At 40.2% G+C, this 22,084-nt stretch overlaps 1 protein-coding gene across 5 annotated transcripts in view; it reads left to right on the forward strand.

The window, feature by feature from the left end:
• LOC140726615 (protocadherin-17-like) overlaps positions 1 to 22,084 on the forward strand; it is a 304,136-nt gene that overhangs the window by 107,380 nt on the left and 174,672 nt on the right. The window contains exon 4 of one of the 5 annotated variants that reach the window (XM_073043211.1): positions 1,872 to 1,972. The exons of the other annotated variants lie outside the window; for them this stretch is intronic. Coding sequence (XP_072899312.1) covers positions 1,872 to 1,927 — 56 coding nt within the window. The 3' untranslated portion in view covers positions 1,928 to 1,972. Of the gene's footprint in view, positions 1 to 1,871; positions 1,973 to 22,084 lie in introns of those variants that run through there. 5 annotated transcript variants of the gene reach the window in all.

Genomic DNA, 22,084 nt, shown 5'->3' on the forward strand with positions numbered 1-22,084 from the left:
CTATCTTTAAGAGCTCAATCTAACTCTTTCTTGAAAGCATCCAGAGAATTGGCCTCCACGGCCTTCGGAGGCAGAACATTCCATAGATCCACAACTCTCTGGTTTTCTTGCAGGCATACTCAATAAGTCCAATAACCAGAAAAGAATCAGTGAAAGACCACACCCAACCAATGTGCAAACAACAACTGTGCAATACAAAAAAGAAAAGAAATACTCATAATTAATAAATAAATAAGCAATAGATATTGAGAACGTGAGATGAAGAGTCCTTGAAAGTGAGTCCAGAGGTTTTGGAAACAGTTCAGTGATGGGGTGCGGAGTTGAGTGAAGTTATCTCCACTGGTTCAAGAGCCTGATGGTTGAGAGATAATAACTGTTCTTAAACCTGATGGTGTGAGTCCTGATGCTCTTGTACCTTCTACCTGATGAAAGCACGAAAGGAGAGCCTGGCTTGGGCGGTGGGGGTCCGTGATGATGGATGCTGCTTTCCTGCAACAATGCTCCATGTAGATGTGCTCAGTGGTGGGGAGGTCTTTACCCATGATGGACTGGGCTATTTACGTTACTTTTTGTAGGATTTTCCATTCAAGGGCATTGGTGTTTCCATACCAGGCTGTGATACACCCAGTCAATATACTCTTCACTACACACCTATAGAAGGTTGTCTAAGTTTTAAATGTTACACCATGTCTTTGCAAACTCCTAAAGAAGTAGAAGCATTGCCAAGCTTTCTTTGTAATTGCACTTACATGGTGGGCCCAGGGCAGGTCCTCTGAAATAAAAACACCAAGGAAATTAAAATTGTTGACTCTCTCCATCACAGTTGCAGTTTTATAGTACAGTGCACATTTTTATACAGTTCTATAAAACTATGTATTAGTTCTCTATAGTTAGCGATGGAGAATTTATGCTACTATGTTATTTTGATTGACTGTAAATGAACAAAATCAGCACACACACCTAGTGCAGATGGTGGATTGCCTTCATACAGTGCTGTTCATGATTGCATCCTCCAAATTTTGACTTTTATTGTAACACTCAAGTTGATTGTCAATGCCTTCAAATTCTTCGTAGTTACTCATGTATTGAAGTAGTGAAATCATTTTATTTTCTCTCCTGGCTATCTTTGACATCTCTAAGCATAAATGATTCAAACTGCAGTGAGATATACCATTCTGAATTGTCTTACTACTTATTTTTCACCAACTATTAGTGACAAAAATCTACTTTTTGAACACAAGCACACACAACTGAAACTATTTAAAAATTGTTTACTCTAAGCATGATGTAATGTCTAACGAACACACAAGTTCACATGATGACACTAGTTTGAAACTGTTCAGCAAGTCTCCTGCCCTAGTTAAGTGGCATAGTGTCCCAAATAACTAAAGGAAATTCCAACTATTTACTCAATTACTTTTCACACTTTAGGAGCTGTTCCAAATATGCAGCTGCCCTGAACCAATAGCCCAATTAACCGGAGTCCACTATTTTTGGCTGAGCAAGGGATGCATGAATAGAGGCTTCACACAGGACAAGTTGGTGAACATCCTAAAATTACTAAAGCAAAAACTGTCATGAGACCATAAAAATGAGCAGGAGTATGCCATCTGGCCCATCAAGCCTGCTCCACCATTCAATAAGATCATGACTGATCTGACCATGGACTCATCTCCACCTACCTGCCTTTTCTCCATAACCCTTAATTCTTCTACCATACAAAGATCTATCCAACCTTGTCATTGTTGGAAAAGCTCAGCAAGTTAGACAGTTTCTGTGGAAAGGAGAACAGAAAGAACATATTAGGTTTCAGATCCTTCATAAGAACCTGTCTGACCTGCTAAGTTTCTGTTTTTATTTCAAACTTTCAGCTTCGGCAATTCTAATGAATTTGCATCCTGAGGTCCCTATCCATTCTGTGAGATAAAGATCAAACAGAGGATTGGCTTCATAAGAAAATTGCCAATAGAAGGTAATAACTTAGAAGGACATTCAGGAAACATCAGAGTAATTCATGATCTACCTATCAACTCCAGAAATCTTAAACTACGAGCAAATATATGTTTACTGATACATAAAATACAAATAATCTGCTGGTATACAACAAATTTACAAAATTCAAGTAGGTGTGTTTATTGGTGAAATTAATAGTTTAAGTTTATTTCTTGCAAGGATTGTGGTGCATTTTTTAAACAGCAACAGTGTTAGGCAGATGGCTGCCTCTGAGTAATTTGATTATGTAAATTGGCATGGGATAAAAGCAGGTTTGGATGTGTTTTCAGGATTTTGAGATGTACTGTATGACGTAGGTAATGACAAGTTGCTGGAAGTGAGGAATTTTCAAAATTAATGGGTGGAAACAATTTTAGTGAGTGGATGGTTAATCTGTGGGACGGGGAAGTACCGGAAGTGGTTGATGTAATTTGTTTGCATGTACATTAAATGGTTTTATTTAAGAAAATATCATTTTGCTATCTGGTACATGCGTAATCTGAAACAGTCACAAAATGTGGCATGTACGGCTTGAAAATAGTGTTAGAAGATCAGGTATAGATTCTTGAAAAGGCAGGCAGGACCTCAACTTTATGTGTGATGTAAAGATGGTATGCACATCAGTGCAACTCTCCTCCATACTGCAGCTGGAGCAGTGTATTCATGTCTGGAGCAGCTCACAACCTAAAAAAGCGTTAGCTTTTCAGGTTAGTTCTTTCTGTAATCAGCAGCTCCTGCTCAATAAGACTTTGTGATTCATCCAGTGCAATATTTAGTCAAAAGAGCAAAATAATTATTGAAACCCCACTACTTAAACTTTCCACCTTTAAATTGAGAAATCATTTAATTCCAGTGAATTCGACAAGTAATTTCCATCACGATTATTGTCAATTACAAAGCCACTGCTACCAGCAAGTTATGTATGCCAGCTGTTTTGGGCAGAAGCAGCTGTTCAGTGAGTATTTTGCACCTCGTTAAGGTTCAATTATCTATTATAATGAATCACCTATAACTGGTGTTGGCTTCAAGTTAACACCTTTGCAGTATTTTCTTCATGTACTATTAAGTGAATTATGAGTTGTCTGATGAATAAAACAAAAGCATATCCATAAATCTTCTTTAGCTATACTGTGTAGAAGTAATGCAGTATTCTATTAAGGCTTTGTTGCAGTGTTGTCCCTTCATGCATATCTATGGTTTAGAGAACTATTATGCACCCATTTAGATTGTGCATTCTGTTCCAAGATTTCTGAACAATTGCTATCCTTCTTCCCTTTCACTTTTCACATATATCTTGAAGACTTCAATACAATTGTCCTTCTAAATTGCATAGAATGTCACTTTAGTTTTGTCCTTTTTTTTACAATTTAACCCTTGAAGTTCTGATTTCGTCCCTTTTGAGTTTCAAATTCTTAACCTTTATAACCTGTGATGGCCACAACTGAACTGCTCATGGTCCTCCAATTGTGGTTAAATCAAAATTGTAGAAAACTTATTTTCTGATCTGGCTTTTACATGTATCCATTCACTTTGCATTTTCTGTTTCTATTTTTGTTCTATTTGCATTTTTGATTAGTTTCTTCACCTGCCTGTAACATGTTTGTTGTCTGTTTACTGGGATACCAAAGTTTCTTTGGAGCTCCATTACTCTATTCGCCTCTTCAAGAAACTAATTTATTAAATCAAGCGGTACATATCCATTAATAATTCATGTTTCATCTCTATAATTATATGAACATTTCCATCCGTTGTATCCTTACTAATAAATTCAGGACTAGAAATTGTTCCATGCCTCAAAATGCAGGTTAAAGCTAATCTGCAGTGATGGAGATGTTGAGTCAGTATGGGTGCTTCAGTGCTTGCTGTCTAACACCTTGTAAAAATGTAGTGCAGGTGAACAGTTAGATTACTGACTAGGATGGTGCATTGAGAGAAGCTCCAAGAAAAGAGTTAAGGTACATAATAGTTGAAGAGCTGATCAGGCCAAAGGCTTGTGATGCAGACTCAGTGTGAGCAAGATGCATTGGGACCACATAATTTATAAATCATAAAGGGCCCCATTAGGAAAATTCATGTGTATGACTGACCATCATAACCAAGTCATACTTGCCTCCCTTAAAGCATGTAGAGGTAGCCCTCACCTATTTGTGTGGGCCTCCACCATAAGCAGACAATAAAGGCACAAATAAATTTTGTATGAGTGACATCAAAATATTTATTGTGTCAAATTTTATGTCAGTGGTCTCCATGCATAAGCAATTCATACATTAAAAGGACTTGTGCAATGCTTTTGCATAGTATACAAAATGGTTGCACCACCCAGCAGAATTTCTGGATTTGGTTATCTCCCAAAAACAATCTGATTGTTTCCCTCATTTAACTTTCCAAAATAGTGGAATAGTTTATGCAATATTACAATCTGAAGACTTCCTGCAGCAAAAGAAGTTCAACCACATTGCAGATATTTGATCTGGGGATATGTTGCTCTCACCTGCCAGTTTGTACTCATTTGCTATTATTTACTCAGGCTGTGAGACTACCCATCCACCACCAATGTCTCTTCTCTAGGACAGAGAACTGTTTACTGTTTACCTGTGCTGCACACTGCATGCATTTTGAATTTTATTATATTATTTATTGTCTTATTTTGTCTGTGATAAATATTTAGTGAATGCACCATGGTCTGGAGGAATGTTGTTTCATTTGGCTGTATATATGTACAGTCAGATGACAACAAACCTGAACCTGAACTTGAACTTGGTGAGAGCTTGCCCCAAATTAAATTAAATATTATCTTCCTTGGATCACCTGGAATCCTATCATTATTCCCTGTAGCAAATTCTAATCTAAAATAGTTATTCAATATGACTGTATTTCCATATCTTACTTGTAATATCAATGATTTTCAAGGGGTCACAGGGCTCCTTGTCTAGAAATGTGCCAATGTTTTGTAATTAAAAGGTGATTGCAAAACAGGATAATGACTGTTTCTCAACCATTTTTGCACAATGCATAACTTTGACCAGGCATTTCTTGTTGTGAGCAACCTGTCAAACCATAGTGTAATTCCTCCATCTGAACACATAGAGTAATTCCATTATCTGTGCGATACCTCTTATGAAGGACTGCAGGGAAATTTATACCCTGTGTTATGATCGCAGCCCCCTCCTTCTTGAGAATCGCAAGATCACTATTAATTCGGGTCTTGGACCCAGGAAATGAAAGAGAATCCTCAAGGTTTTGGAATGTATCCTGGCCCCTCAGCAAGACAAAGCCACGGATAACGGCCATTGTCTCTTGGAGACACCTTTGTGGATTGGGGATTGGGCTACGTGCAAGCCCTCAGGGCAATGTGGGCTGGGTGACGGGGAGAGATTGCATCATCCCAACCTGATTGACATCTGAGACCCCGTGAGTCCAGATAAAAGAGAGGCTGTAGAGACGGCCCCTCAGACGCACCAGAAGAGACGCTAGCGATCCCGTATAGTGGGCAGCCATTTGAAGGAAGCCACGTGCGTTCGGTTCCCTTGCCTGGGAGCCGGTGGCGAGTACCGCAGAAACGATTTTCTTGAACTAACAACGGGGAACCAACTCCCCCGACTCAACGGATTGATCTCATCAAAAGACCCGGGCAAGTTTCTTTTATCACAAATCTCTCTCTCTCTCCAACAAGTGAAAACCCAGCGGTCCCCAAAACCCAGAAGCTTGCAGGAACTGAGTGACTTTCATATTTCCAAAGGACAATATATTACCCCTAGACAAAACGATAGAGCTACTTCTTATTGATGATTATTACTATACCCGCGCTTTAGATTGAGTATTGACGACGTATGTTATCTGAATGTTTGTATTAACCTTATTTTTGTGCCCCTTTATAAATAAAAACTTTTAAAAATAGTACCATCAGACTTCAACGGACCTCTCTATCTTTGCTGGTAAATGACCCAGTTACGGGGTACGTAACACCTGTCACTCCTGTTAATATTGATCTTGGAGGTAAGTGAAATACCAACTAAAGTCATTGTCCATTTTCCTATATTAAATCTAATCCCCAACACCCCTCAGATTCCTAGAATCCTTATACTCTTCCATGGCCAATTCACATTTCCCTTCCCAGCCTGCATAATGGTGCTGCATTGCTGGCTCTGCTGATAAAACAGAAATTGTCCTCAATCCTTGCTTTCTCTTTGGATCAACACCATTCTAGTACACCCTTCAGGTTTCACTGGAACTTACAATTACGTTTTTCCTAAAGAATGAAGCTTTCTTGTTTTGGTTTTGCTATATCTTATAAATCACCTTTTTGTAACTCCCTATTTGTAACTCTTACTATCTGTTTTGTCACCCTTCACCTTTTCCCCCCTTTTGACAGGATCTCTAAAAATTCTGCTTCTTTTGTCAATTTTTTACTTATTTCTATCCTTTTAGTTTAGCTCCCTACTTGACTAACCATGACTTTGTTTTTGGCCAGTTACAAAACAACAAATATAGGGTAATTTTGTGTAACACCACTTTAGTTCCAGAACAGGGCAGCGCAGTAGCGTAGCAGTTAGCACAACACGTTTACAGCACCAATGTCTTGGGTTCAGTTCCTGTCGCTGCCAGTAAGGAGTTTGTGCGGTACGTTTTCCCCGTGGCCACGTGGGCTTCCTCCGAGGTGCTCAGCCTTTCACCTACATTCCAAAGACGTCCAGTTTAGAAGGTTAATTGGTCACATGGTATAATTGGGGAGCACAGGATCGTTTAGCCAGAAGGACCTGTTACCGTGCTGAATCTCTAAATAAATAAAATACAATAAGAAAACAGTGGGTATTAAAGATTAAATTAGATCGAGGCTCTTTTGTGCATTTACTCAATTTTTGTTCTATTGTCATGGAGAGTGTTACAGATTGCATTTACCACTTGTGTGACAAAGGACCTCATTCAAATCTCATTGACAAGCCGCCTGTGTGGTGGTTGAGTCGCTAACGGTGCTGATGATTAGTTCAGGTGAGCCTGCACTTAATCAAGGGAGCTGTGCATAATTTTTGATGAATTGATTAATAAACACAAGAGATTCTGCAGACGTTGGTAATCTTGAACAGACAAACCACACAAAAAGCTGAAGGAAGTCAGCAGGTCAGGCAGCATCAATGGAGAGGAGTAAACAGTTGGCGTTTTGGGCCGAGACACTTCATCAGGACAGGGAAGGAAGTGGGCAGAAGCCAGAAATAAGAAGGTGGCGGTGGGGGGGAGGGAGTACAAGTTGGCAGGTGAAACCAGGGGAGTGGGAATGTGGGTGGGAGAAGGGAGATGAGTGAGAAGATGGGGGTTAATAGGTGGGAGAAGTAAAGATCTGAAGACAAAAGAATCTGATAGGAGAGGAAAGTGGACCATGGGAAAAAGGAAAAGTGGAGAGGAAGTGATGGCCAGATGAGGAGGAGAAGGTGTACGAGGGGAATCAGAACAGGAATGGAAAAGTAGAGAAATGGGGGTGGGGGGGAGGAATAACCGGATGTTAGAGAAATTGATGTTCATGCCATCAGGTTGGAGGCTATCCAGATGGAATATGAGCTTTTACTCCTCCATCCTGGGTATGACCTCACTGTGGCAGTAAAGGAGGCCAAAGACTGATATGTCGGATTTGAAATGTGTGACCACTGGGAAATCCCACCTTATTTGATGAAACTGTTCTCTTGTCTACCTCGGGTCTCATCAGCATAGTGGTGACTGCACCAGGAGCACTGGATACAGTAGATGACCCTGACAGACTCGCAGGTGAAGAGCCACCTCAGCTGGAAGAACTGTTTAGGGCCCTGAATGGTGGTGAGGAAGGACTTTCATGGGGAGAGGTGAAAGACCAGAGACTCCCATTTGTCCTACCTGCAGGGATAAGTGCCATGATAGTCAGTAGGGAGTAGGGAGTGGACAAGGGCGTCATGCAGAGGTTGATCCCTGCGGGGGGGGGGGGGGGGGGGGTAAAATCCCATTGTAGATGACGGAAGTTACAGAGAATGATGTGATGGATGCAGAGACTCATGGCGTGTTGGTAAGTACGAGGGGAACTCTGTACCTTGAACTCAGAGGAAAATGGAGGAGATGTGGCTGAGGACAGCATCAATGGTTATGGAGGGGAAGCCCTGTTCTTTTAAGAAGGAGGTCATATCAGATGTTCTACAATGGAAAGCCTCATCCTGAGAACAGATGTGGTGGAAATAGAGGAACTGAGAAAAGGAAATAGCATTTTTACAAGTGAGAATCGGTAGGTTTATAAAATATCCATAGATAGTCTGTGTCCAGAGACGGAGATAGAAAGATTGAGAAAGGGAAGGGAGGTGTCAGAGATGGATCAAGTGAACTTGCGAGCATGGTGGAAGTTGGAGGCACAGTTGACAAGCATAGCATGGGCACATGAAGCAGCACCAGTGCAGTCATCAATGTAGTGTAAAAAGAATTGGGAAGTATTACCAGTGCTGGTTTGGAACATGGACTGTTCCACATAGCTGGCGAAAAGGTAGGCATAGCTGGGGCTCATGCAGATGACCATGGCTACATCTTGTGTTTGGAGAAAGTGGGAGGAGCTGAAAGTGAATTTGTTTAGGTTGAGAACCTGTCCTGCCAGACAGACAGAGGAGGGTGGTGGTGGAGGGGAACTGTTTTCCAGTAAGAAGTGGAGAGCTTTACAACCTTCTTGATGAGGGATAGAAGTGTATTGGGACTGGATATACATAGTGAAAATGAGGTGATCAGGGCCAGGGAACGTGAGGTGTTTTGAAGTGATCAAGAGCGTGTGAGGTGTCATAGATGTAGCTAGAAAAGGACTGAACCAAGGGGGCAAAATGGAGCTGAGGTATATGGACAGGAATTGAGTAGGGCAGGAGCAGGCAGAAACAGTGGGCCTATAGGGAGAGTCAGGTTTGTGGATCTTGGGTAAGAAGTAGAAATAAGCAGTGTAAGGTAAGGAACTACAAGGTTGGTGACAGTGGATGGGAGATCTCCAGATTCAATGAGGTTGGTGATACTGAGGGAGACAATGGCCTTATACTTTTTAATGGGATCTTGTTCAAGGGGTAACTAGGAGGAGGTGTCTGAAAGTTGCCAACTGACCTCAGCAAAATAGAGGTCCGTCCACCAGACTGCAAAAGCACCCCCATTGTCTTGGGTTTGATGGTGAGGTTGGGTTTACGAAGAGAGTGGAAGGCAGTGTGTTCAGAGAGTGTGAGGTTTGAATAGGAGAGAGGAATGCTGGAGTTGGAACAGTTGATGTATCTCATCATCGGCAGTTAAAAATGAAAGGTTGGCTGAAGGCCAGAATGGGGTGTCCAAGAAGAGGTGGGTTGAAGATAGGAGAATGAGTCATCGGTGGGGGTGGAGTACACTTGCTAAAGAAGCAGGTTTGGAGACAGAGAAGGCATAAGAGAGCTCAGCGTCATGGCAGGTGCAGAAGTCACTGAGGTACAGGCACGGGGTGTCAAAGGCAAGGCCCTTGATGAGGGCAGAAAGTTACGCCTCAGAGAAGTAAAGGTCAGAGGGCATGGCAAAAACATAACGGAGTGGAGTTGGCATAATGAAGGATAGAGAGTTGGAAGGGTCAGAGAAGTTGGGAGGGTTGGAGTGTTCAGAGAAAGTTGGATGGGAGGATGATGGGAGGTTGGGGTGTTCAGAGAAAGTCGGATAGCAGGATGATGGGGGACCTAGAGGAATGAAAAATGTGCGAGGGGTAGAGAGGAGATTTATATCTGTTTTTCTTAGATGCCTGGCTACCAACCCTTCCCACCCTAGTACCCAGTGCTCCACATTGATCTTCTATTACCCTACAGTGTTCTGGCCATTCAAAAATTATTCAGCCCATAAAAACAATCCCACCTACCCCAGAATTTATTCACTTCAAATTCCTACACCTTCTGCCTCCTAATATTTGTCGTCAATTCAACATTTGCCCTCATGTACCAACTCTTAACCATCCTCTTCATTTCTAACAATTCTTGCCAAGGTTTCCAGCTATTCAATATTAACTTATCCCCACCCCTAACTATTTTGCTGGTGCCAATAACATCCTTAATGAAATATTCACCCCACCTGAGTATCAACAGTCCTCTGTCCAATAATCCATTCTCTCTCTCAGAATCTTCTACCCCCACCTTAGTGCCCTGACTCCACCAGTCCTCAAGCATCCCACACTACTCAACAACCTCCACCCCCATTTGTAAGTTTTGTAATTCCTTTACAGTGCCTCCTTACTACCAAAATTGCACCTACCAATTATCCATTCTGCTCCTACTGTATTTTTCTTTCCCATCCTCCAGCACTTCCTCACTCTAGCAACACCCATCATCATTTTCTTCAGCTACTTCCTTGCCCAGAACCAGAACCTGTCAGCTGTCTATTCTGTCTATTATTTTATGAAAAAGAGAAACACAGCAGCTGAATTTTTAAGGGCCAGGAGTTCTTTGGTGAGATGCTGAATATAAAACACCGTTGTCCTGACTAAAATCAAATGTCACTATGGTATGGCAGATTAGTAGAGGACTCATGTTTCACTGATGTTTAAGTGTAAGTCAATTTTTCTGAATGAACAAATGACTTAAGAGTCTTGCATCTTAATATGTGCATACACATACTGAATGGTCACTTTAATAGTTGTCTTCTGTGTGTATGTTTGTAGTCCTGTGCTGCTGTAGCCCATCCAGTTCAAGGTTCGACACATGTTCAGAGATGCTCTTCTGCATATCATTGTTGTAATACATGGCCATTCGAGTTGTAGTTGCCTTGCTGTCAGATTAAACCATTCTGGCCATTCTCCTCTGACTTCTCTCATTAACAAGGCACTTTTGCCCACAGAACTGCCACTCACTGGATGTTTTTATTTGTTTCTCATACCATTCTCTGTAAATTCTGGAAACTGTTGTGTGTGAAAATTCCAGGAGATCTGCAGTTTCTGAGACACTTAAGCCATCCCATCTGGCACCAACAGTTAACATCACTCAATCTCATTTCTTCTCCATTCTGATGTTTGGTCTGAACAACTGGACCTCTTGACTATGCTGTATGTTTTTATGTATTGAATTGCTGTCAGATGATTGGCTGATTAGATATTTGCATTAATGAGCAAAGGTGTACCTAATAAAGTGGCCACAGGGTGCATAGTACTTTGCATTTTGCATCTTGAGGATAAAAGCTGGAGTGACTGTGCAATGGATTTGAGGCAATATAACTGAGTCATTTCCTATTCCTTTGATAGATTATTTCCACTCTTGTGGAAGATGTAATTCTTCAGTGGGAAGAATTGAATAAAGCATTGGACTAATTGCACATCCTTGCTTGACCGTATTCTGCATTAGAATGGATTTGCATTGGACCTTATGGTTAGAGTCATGGTTTGCAATTTCTGAGTGCAGCCTCAAAGTTTATGAGATATTCAAACCGAGGAGGTTTGAGTATCTCATAAATGTTAAGAGTTCTCCACACTTCCTCTCAGAGGAGAAAGTCAAAGCTTTTTGAAAGGTTTGAAAGTGCCATGTATAGTGGTTGATCTGTTCCTTGAATTTCTCGTAGAATTCGTACACAGTAATGATCATGTTCAATTTGCCTCTTAATGGTTAGAATCTGTGATGTAACTTTGGGAACAGTCCTCTTGTCACGAACAGGAGGCAGTTAAGGCTCTTTTTGAAATTAATTTCTCTGTGACAGACAATGGAGAGACCTGTTTACCGTTTCTACAATCATATTTTACCTTTTTTGAAGATGGTCATCACAGGCATTTCTGCGGTTCCTAATTATGTCCTTCACTTCCCATTTGTGGGAGATGTAGCTGTGAATTTCTGAAATTCCTTTCCAACAAATTTAATAACCATTTCAGAGTCTTTTCCCCCAATTGCTGTAGGACCTTCTCATTCTTCCCTTGGTATAGGATGACAATGAAATTGAATCAGAGGTGCTTTATGGGAGGATTTGAGGCACTCACATTTAGGACAGAGCCTTGGTGGAGGATTTCTGCAATGCTTGTTTCACTGATTGCCTCTCTGTCTTTGATAAATTCTCTTTCTTGGCTTTCATTAGGATGAGATGTGAGTGTTCGGCCATTGATGGTATTGACAATGCTGAAGAGTTATTGCATGTCATGTCATACTGCACAGGATCGAATATAGCTACAGAGAGTTACAAATTTAATCAGCTCCATCATGGACACTAGCCTCCTTAGTATCTAGGACATCTTCAAGGAATGATGCCTTAAAAAGGTGGCATCCATCATTAAGTATCCTTATTACCCAGGTCTTGCCTTGTTCTCATTTCTACCATCAGGGAGGAGCTACAGAAGCCTGAAGGCACACACACAATGACTCAGGAACAGCTTCTTCCACTCTTCCATCCTATTTTGACTGGACATTGAACCCACAAACACTACCTCACTACTTTTTAAATTCTATTCTTGCACTACTTACTTAATTTAACATAGATATATATATAATATATGTATATTTTTTCTATTATGTATTGCATTGTACTGCTACTGCAAAGTCAACAAATTTCACAACATATGCCAGTGATACTAAATCTGATTCTGATGTGTTATTATTGAGTGATCTTTTACACCCTTTCCACACACCATATGCTCTTGCTCTTTCGGTCTGCAGTTTATTTTGTTGGGTGTCTTCAGCTACCTGTAGATCCTTTTACTCCCTGAGGCCTGATGGAGTTTTATTCACAAGAATGCTTATGTTTGTTTTTAATTTTCTCATGGTCATTGTCATAAATCAGGTTTTTTTATTTGATAGAGAAGCTAAGAGTTTGTTCACAGGTGTTAATTGTGATGCACTTCAGAACTATTCTGGGTACTGGACACTGCATTTCCCATTGGATAGGAGTAATCAAATTGTTATGAGGTAGTATCTGTTAAAGCTATCCTTATGGAGCCCTTGATACCATCAACATTAATTTTCTTATTCTTTACTGTTGAAACTTCATCACCGAAACAGATTTTTTGTCACATAATTGTAAGCTGTCTGTGTTAACCATTATGCTTATAACTTAATTTACTTGTGACTGGAATAGTACTGGTAATTTAATTCCTGTCCTTTGGTTGGTTTAAATGACAGATGGCCATTGTTATATAAGCCTAGAAGTCAGACCAATTAGTACCTGCAGGTGACCACTACATTACCACAGGTTTGTCGCCTCAGTAATCAGGTTACATTGTGATTTTTCAAAGCAAAACCCCATCATCTATGCAGGCATCAAGAAACATTAGTTGAAAAAGAATGCATGTTGTTTTTCTATTTTATTTACTTTTTTCATACAGATTCCGAGAAAATGAATTTTATATTATATCTGAACACTTTGAGTAGTGATGTATTAATTCTGTAAGGGTAAATTTCTGTAAGCCGGCAACCATAACAGGCTGTCACTACATATGGTGAACTCAAATAACACCTACTGCAATATTGAACTGGCCCTAGGTATGTAGTTGATGAACGGTCTCGACTCAAAATGTCAACTGTCCATTTCCTTCCATAAATGCTGTCTGATCCACTCGAGTACCTATTTGAGTTGCCATGTAAGACACCATACAGATAAACATTTTTCTGGTGGCAGAGACCTGTGATCTTAGTGTTTCATTCTCTGTTGATATAGGGGAACATAGTTCATTTTTTGTAAAGCAATATTTAAAAATGAGCTCTGCTAACTTTTGGTGACCCATCTCCAAATTACTCAGCACCTTTATAGAATGGATACCTCTGTAACATTGACAATACGTGTTATTAGATGCATCATTATGGCCATGGCTTGGTGGCATAATGTTGGCCATAGCTAGGCACTTGAGATGGGTTGGGATTTCAGGGCTAGAGGCACAGATGTGCCTGTGTGCAAAGAACCTACTCCCGGAACACCACATTCAACTTGGACCTCATTGAACAACATATTGACTGGCTCAGGTATTCCCAGAGCTTAATCACACAGATATGTGAAATGCTATGGGAAGGTCTTCCAAATTCCCTTGTTTCTGGACTGCTCACTCCATTGAGGCTAGGATCACGTTTCTCTCAACTGCACTGCAGGATCATTCGAAGTGTCAGCAGCATATCTATACCGTATCTTTCAATTTTTTTTTGTTTTGTCTTGATCAGAAAAGTCATCCAGTAATTATGAAGAAATTTAATCTACTCTGGTTTCACTGGGGAACATTTGGCATCTTGGGCACTGTGATTTCTTAACATTGTTGATTGCCTGCTGAGTCCAGTGAGCCACTAACTGGATTCTGGTGTTGCAATATTTTCTTCATTTTGTTTAGCTAAAGCACAAGAACCATGAAGGTAACATTTCAGTCAAACAAATGCAGTACTTAAAGCTTTATTTATCAATGAATAATGCAGTCTACATACAAGAAGACAATAATAGTAACAGAAAAGCAATACCTGTGGCCTATATGCTAATGAAAATAGCAATGATATACCCACAATTTTAATAATTATGGTAGAGAATGTATTCAAAAATGACATAACTATGCCTTTGATTGCCAATACACACAACCTCCCTTGCTAGTTGATCCAGGTAGGTTGTCAGAGCTTTGTGTCTAACTCCTCCAGATCAGCACCCTCCTTTTAACTGCAGTAGCAAGCAAGCCTGGAGCAAGAAGACTGTTGTCTTCATCAAATTGACAGCATAACACCCACCTGTATTCTAGGTTGAAATACTGAAGTGCTAGACATTACCACAATGTTGGATTATTCTAGAGTACTAGATGTTGTTACTGGTACTCTCTTTCTGTGGCATGCTGAATTTGTCTTTCTTATACTGCAGTTTCTATGGGTAGTTTTTTGAACCCTTTGCTTATGCAATCTATCTTAGAATTTATTGACCAATTCCAGAGAAGGCTGTTTAGCTGTCACATCAATCGTAAGGAAGGAGCCATCCTTGTTGATCATGTTTACATCCCCCACTCATTGCAATTTCAAAGGCAAATGAATGGCTTGAAGCTGTTATGTGTTTTTAGTTATTGTCACATAAAAGATGATATTTCAGTTCTCAGCAAATCAGTAATTGTCCACCTAGGCATCTTGATTACACAAGAAGCTAGGATGCATTCTCTATAATCTCCACTGGCCCAATAATCCTCTGAGATATTTCTACTCGAATTCAGGCCTTTGGTTACCTTGGCTTTGAATCACTACACCATTAACAACTATTCTTCAATTGCCAAGGTCTGCACTTTGGCTTCTTGACTCCTTCACCCCTTTTTCATATTTTAAGATCTTCTTTGAAACCAGCCTTTTCATCCACGCTTTTGGTCACCTTTCTTTAACACCTTCTTTTGAAACTCTGCGTCGCTTTTTATTTGATCATGATTCTGTGAAGAAACACAGATTTTTTTATTATATATTAAAAACAATGTATAGGTGAAAGTTACAGCTGTAAGTAAAACCCTCATTCTTCAGCAACTCATACTTTTTCATTCAAAGTAGACAAAACTAGGAAATGTTAAGTCGTTGTGGTATAAATTTACAATATATATGGCCATAACTCCTGATAAAATGTACTTCCAGTCTCAAAACATGCATGCAGGAAATCTTCCTGTAGAGGGGATGGAATGTACTCTACTACAAACACTTCGAAGAAAATCACCAGCCTGTTTGAAAAATGAGATTGATTTAATTGAAACTTAAAAAATTGTGACACACTGCGTGCAGGTAGATGTTTCCCTTACCTGGGGTCTCTCAGGATACAGGACAAGAAATATAGGATTGAGAGGAGAATTTCTTCACAAAGAATGATGAAGCTGTGGAATTCATGAAAACAGGGAGCTGTAGAGAAGTTGCTGAAATTTTAAGAAGCTGGCTAAATTTCTAGACACAAAATTCATTAACTGTTCTGGTGAAGTAGTATTGAGATAGATGATCACTCATGATTATATTGAATAACCTGCACCTGTGATTGTGTCTTCTTCGGCATGACACTGGTATTTAGGTGACAGCTAAGTATTACATAGACATAGAAACACAGAAAACCTACAGCATGATACAGGCCCTTCGACCCACAAAGTTGTGCCGAACATGTCCCTACCTTAGAAATTGCTAGGCTTACCTATAGCCTTCTATTTTTCTAAACTCCATGTACCTATCCAAAAGTCTCTTAAAAGACCCTATCGTATCCGCCTCCACCACCGTTGCCAGCAGCCCATTCCACGCACTTACCATTCTCGGAGTAAAAAACTTACCCCAGACATCTCCTCTGTACCTACTCCCCAGCACCTTAACCCTGTGTCCTCTTGTGGCAACCATTTCAGCCTTGGGAAAAAGCCTCGCTGACTATCCACACGATCAATGCCTCTCATCATCTTATACACCTCTATCAGGTAGGTCACCTCTCATCCTTCGTCGCTCCAAGGAGAAATGGCCGAGTTCACTCAACCTGTTTTCATAAGGCATGCTTCCCAATCCAGGCAACATCCTTGTAAATCTCCTCTGCACCCTTTCTTTTTTTTGTAATTTATTTTTTATTGAAGTTTATCATCAAGCAGACATTTCCATAAGATGTATTTCATACTGTACATATATATCATATAATTGTATTTGTCACAAATCTCCACATAATAATTATCTGACGTATACACTTATAGAGAGGAGAGAAAGAACAATCAAAATAAGAAAACTATGTACAAAGTAGGGAGTGATTTTTTTTTTACAATATCTTCATTGACTTATGAGAATAAAATCAGGCCTATGAGGTGTTCTGTAGTTAAACCATTTTTCACCCTTTCTATGGCTTCCACATCCTTCCTGTAGTGAGGCGACCAGAACTGAGCACAGTAAATAAACTTTATAATAGGTGAAACCAAAGTTCAATAGAGGGAAGACTGGAAAGGAAGTCTCTTAGAAATTCTTGGATTTCAATATTACATTTGTCAGAGATACAATGGAAGTCCCTGCCAAGGTTGATAAAATGAAGAAGTGTAAGTTTCATGAGCTTGTGGGGTTGGGTATTTGATCCTCCACAATATTCCACGTGGGAATTTAAACTGGAGGTGGCAGTGTTTTTCTTTACGAGGTTGAGTTGCGAGCTCGACATCAACCCGCCACGGATGGCGAGCGTACTCAGGAACGGTCTGTCACTGGATCGAACTCAGGGACCTCCGTTCTCAAGCCCGGCGCTGATCTCACTACGCCACCAGCTGACTTGTGAGTTGTAATTAGTGTGAAATTTTAAGTCAGTTACATTAATACTATACTAATAAACTGCTACAGTTTATTCTAGTGCTGCTTGCTGGATAGTGAAGTCTATTACATTTCTTCTTCATTTATTAGCATTTCAGGGCTTGAATTCAGAGTCATAAAGTCAGATGAAACAGTTCCTTCAGCCCACTCAGTCTGTGTTGACCACCAATAACCGATTTTCACTTATTTTCCTCATATTCTCATCAGTTCCCCAGCCCCTCAATACTCTATTGGAGAAGCAATTTAGTTCAATACACACAAAATGCTGGAGGAACTCAGCAGGCCAGGCAGCATTTTCCAGCATTGGCAGATTTTCTCTTGTTTACAGTTTACTTCAGATCAGTTTGGGCAATAGATAGTGGTCTGTATGTAACACTACAGGAGACAGACATCATAATTTCAGAGGTGCAGATTGCATTAAGGTTTGCAAAAGTCAGAGAGTCAAAAGTGAAATATAACTCCTGATACAGACTTTGAAGTAATTAGCAAGTCACAGTGTGACTCAATACAGTTGCAAGAGAGTCAACTTTAATTCATTAAACTCCATTTCCTTAATTGTACTTGATGGGAGGACAACTAAAGGGTATGAGGGTTGCTGCAGCAGTGTGAGATTAATTGGATTGCTCTTTCAAAGAGCTGGCACAACCACAATGGAACAAATGTCCTTCTGTGGTTTATGATTTTAAAATTTTACCTACCATTGAAAGGACTAAATTTCCCTTGAATTTCATTTTTTCCCCTATCAATAAAGAAGTCACAGTGAAGAAGATTAAAGAAAACAGTTTTAAATTCTTATTTATCTATTTCTGTAGTGTGTAGGTAATGTTCCAATATACTGCTGGAGAAAATTTGGCATTAATACAGCATCAATAAGGTGCCTAGGCTTTCAGCTATATGTTTTTGTCCTGCTACCTCTACGGTACCGTCTCTGTTGCATGTACTACAGCAGAGGAGCATTGCTCAATACACACAGGCTGCACAAATCTGTCCTCCTTTGATTGATATATGGCAACAAGGTTAAGCACTAATCCATTTCTTGGGGTTCTCCTTAAACTGTCCTTGCAGTTTATGACATTATGAGAAGTGCTTCATTGAATTACTGCCTTGTAATTTCTGGCCAGATTTCCAAAGATTGATTATCTTGTTTCATTCTTTACAACATGTAGTACACTTAATAAGTCCATCTATGAAACACTGACACCTCTGGGATTAAGGGTTTACATTAGGTGAAAATTAACTAATGTATTCTATTATAGGTATTACTGCTTCCCCAGAGCTTTGCTACTTCACTGTCCTGAATAACCTGTTATGATGCTTTTCCTACTTGCAAGGTGCCCACAGTACAGAAGCAGGCCTTCACGTTGTCATGAGGCCTAGTTCGTTGTTTCTCAAAGAGGACATGCCTCAGTGAACCCTAATCCCCCAACACATTCTGTTAAAAGTGGCCACCAGCAGTATCTTGATCTCCTAACTAAACCCCATATCTCATTATCTACTGATCTGCTAATCTCATTAACACATATCTTGTCTCCCCAAATAAAACATATCCCTTCTCACAAAGCGTACTACCTGTTACTCTGATGCCTGTTTCCATTTCCATATCCCTGACCACCAATCCCAATCTCCACCAATCAATGTTTCCCCATCCTGACTGCTCCCAGCTCCTCACCCAAAATACTCCAGCATTCACCAGCTAACAACCTCCAGTCCAGCCCTTCTACTAATCCTGAACTATCTTACTGTCCCAGGACTCCTTGGACCTATCAAGTTTCCTTTTCAAGCAAGGCATGTCCAGTAGCTTTGATTTCTGGGGCCTTGTATGTGACTGAATTTCCCATGACAGGCCCTCAGGCAAAAGATTCATTGGGCCAATGTAAAACAATTTACAAATTTAAAGGTGAGGTCCTGTTTCTGGTTACCCTGCATTACCGCTGCAGAGCAGTGATATCTCATAATAGGATGTCTCTGGGGTATTCCTGCAACTTACTGGTTGAGCCAGTCTATTTTTGGGAACAATTTTTATTTTGTTTATTCTTTGTAACTTGGATATTTTTGTGCAAGATTGATATCACTGAAATTCTTCTATGAAACTGGCCTCTGAGGGAAAGGAAGACAAAGTACAAGTACTTTAAATATGACTGTTCCTAAAATTAATAACATCAAGTATTAGGGCACCTTAAAGTTTACATATTTATATGTGGAAATTAACAAGAGTTAGTGGCCAGATTTCATAAATCATCACTTGTTCCTTAGTGATTCGTCATCATGTGCTTACTTTTGAGATGCAGTTAGTGGCATTTACAGTGAGACACACTCACAAAATACTGGAGAAACTTAGCAGGTCAGGCAGCCCCTGTAGAAATGAATAAACAGTCAACGTTTCGTGCTGAGATCTTTCATCAGGTCTGTAAAGGAAGGGAGAAAACTCCAGAATAGAAAGGTGGTGGGGAGAGAAAGGAGGCCATTGGACCAACATGTTAGAATGGGAATGGGAATAAAATGGTTGGCCACTGGGAAGTTTTGCTCTTGGGAGATGGAACTCAACAAAGTAGTCCCCCAAATTATGTAGGGGTTTTGCCATTACGAATGAGTCCATATTGGGAGCACCGGATACAGTAGATGACCTCAACAGATTTGCAGGTGAATGGTCAAGTATAGCTTTCAAGTTGCTTACAGTAGTATGTGCCAGGAGAGAGATTAGTGGGGAGGGATGAATGGAAAAGGGAATCACAGAGAGAGCAATGCTTGGCTCGTTGACTTCCTTTACTCATTCTTGGAGTGGTCCAGTAGTGTACAACGCTTTACAGTACAGGCGATCGGGTTCAATTCACGCCGCTGCCTGTAAAGAGTTTGTACGTTCTCCCCAGTTTCTCTGGGTGATGCAGTTTCCTCTCACAGTTCAAAGAAGTACTGGTTGGTAGGTTAATTGGTCATTGTAAATTGCCCCCTGATGAGGCTAGGATTAAATCAGAGGGTTGCTGGGCTGTGCTGAGTTTCAATAAATAAATAATATAAATAAAGCAGAAAATTGGGAGGCAGTAAAGATGGGTTTGTTGGTAGGATACTGCTGAAGATGGCGGCAGTTGCAAAGAATGCTGTGTTGAATGCAGAGGCTCATGGGGTGGTGAGTGAAGACTAGAAGAACATCCCCCTGTTAAATCAGTGAAAGTGAGTGTCCCTTTCTTTGCTGCAAGTTCTTTCTTCTGTGGATAGTGCAGTCACAAAGTAATAACAAGGATTTTAAAAAAGTGTGAGTGAGGAACACTTCAACAAAGATTGAGGAGGTAAACATCAGGCTTGACCAAACTCTCCTCATTAGTTACTAAAGCTACTTATCTATGTCATTAAAGGGGGAGATTAAGTGAAACCCTATTGAAAACCTGCTGGAATGGGAATTTACTTACATTAATAAAAGAGCTGGTAAACTTAATCTCAAAGGCTGGATACTTTGTATGGAAAAAATAATTTGCTCTCTATTTAAGTCATTAGCATTTGTACTTTAAAGTTGTGTTTCTTTTTCCTTTCCTCTTGTACCTGCTGGCATTTCCTCACTTGTTACTCAGCACAAGAACACAGAAATTTCTAAGTAAATATTTCAAATATGTGCCGCAAATAATCTGGAATATATCGCTTCCAGGTTTTTACTCTACTTCTACTTGTCTTTCTTCCATATGGTCACTTCGCCACAATTCTGTGGCTACTAGCAGAGTACGTAAGGAACAGTATCCTGCCCCTGAGCCATATTACAAGCCCTGCTGCCACTGTCAATTTGATATGTTGATACTGCAACTCGGGGCATTATTATTACTAACCTGAAATTTATTGAAAGAAGGTAACTCCAACAGTACTGCACTCCCTACTACTGCACTAAAATGTTAATGATGTGCTCAGACTCTTGAATTGGAGCAATCCCAGAAATTATCGATTCCAGAACAGGAGAGATCCCATTCTTTATTCTTTTACAGTGCTCATAAAAAAACTCTCTTTTCCTCATGTAATACCTGTAAGGCCCTTTGTTGAATATACTACTACACCATTTGCACATTTTCAAAATTAGCTGGCCCCCAACATGGCAGGTGCTGTTCTGCAAGTCTGAAGCTGTTGGTGCTTTGGACCTTTTGCTTCTTTAGCTCCAGCCTTTGCATCCTTCTCTCTAAGTGGAGTTTACATACTGAGATCAACAATCTCATTGCAGCCCACTGTGACCTGAAAATATGGCAAATTCTTCTGCTGGTTATGCTCAGCCAGCAGAGCTACAGCTCTTGCCCTATAGTTCTTGGTATCCCTAAAGTGAAGAGTTTACTTCATAGCATGACAGACCAAAAGATAAAATTGGAAATCCTATAATGCTTACAGAAGAACCATTTCCTACTGGATATCTTAAACATCAAAACTAGATGTTTATGTATACATTCTTATAGACTAATTGCATGTAAATATAGTTTTATCTGGGGTACATTGCACTAGGAATCACTTCCATAATCATCATAAAATTAGTTCAGGTAATCCACTTTGCCACAGCTGATGTTTGCTCTTTAGAGTGGTGTACTTAGTGGCCTCACAAGTCAAACAGCTCTCATTTACACACTGTGATCAGTAATTAGAGCTTTTGATTGTGATCAACTGTTGTCGTGTGAACAAAGTCACTGGGGAGAAGTACTGGTAGATGTGAGGCAGTCTCTTTATTCAACAAAATGAGATAGAGCAGGTGTCATATGGAGGCCCTTTCAGAGGAAGAAAGTCTGCCTGACCCAACAGTACATGACATTTTATGTGCTAAAGATCAAAGGATAATTCCATATTTGCAATGTATCCACAATGCTTCCTTTGATCTACACACAACCTTCACACCTCCCGCTTTGCACCACCGGACATCTAAATGAATTTATATCAGCATTGTCTGG

This window comes from Hemitrygon akajei, chromosome 4 (genome assembly GCF_048418815.1).
Source record: "Hemitrygon akajei chromosome 4, sHemAka1.3, whole genome shotgun sequence".
Lineage (NCBI taxonomy): Eukaryota > Metazoa > Chordata > Chondrichthyes > Myliobatiformes > Dasyatidae > Hemitrygon > Hemitrygon akajei.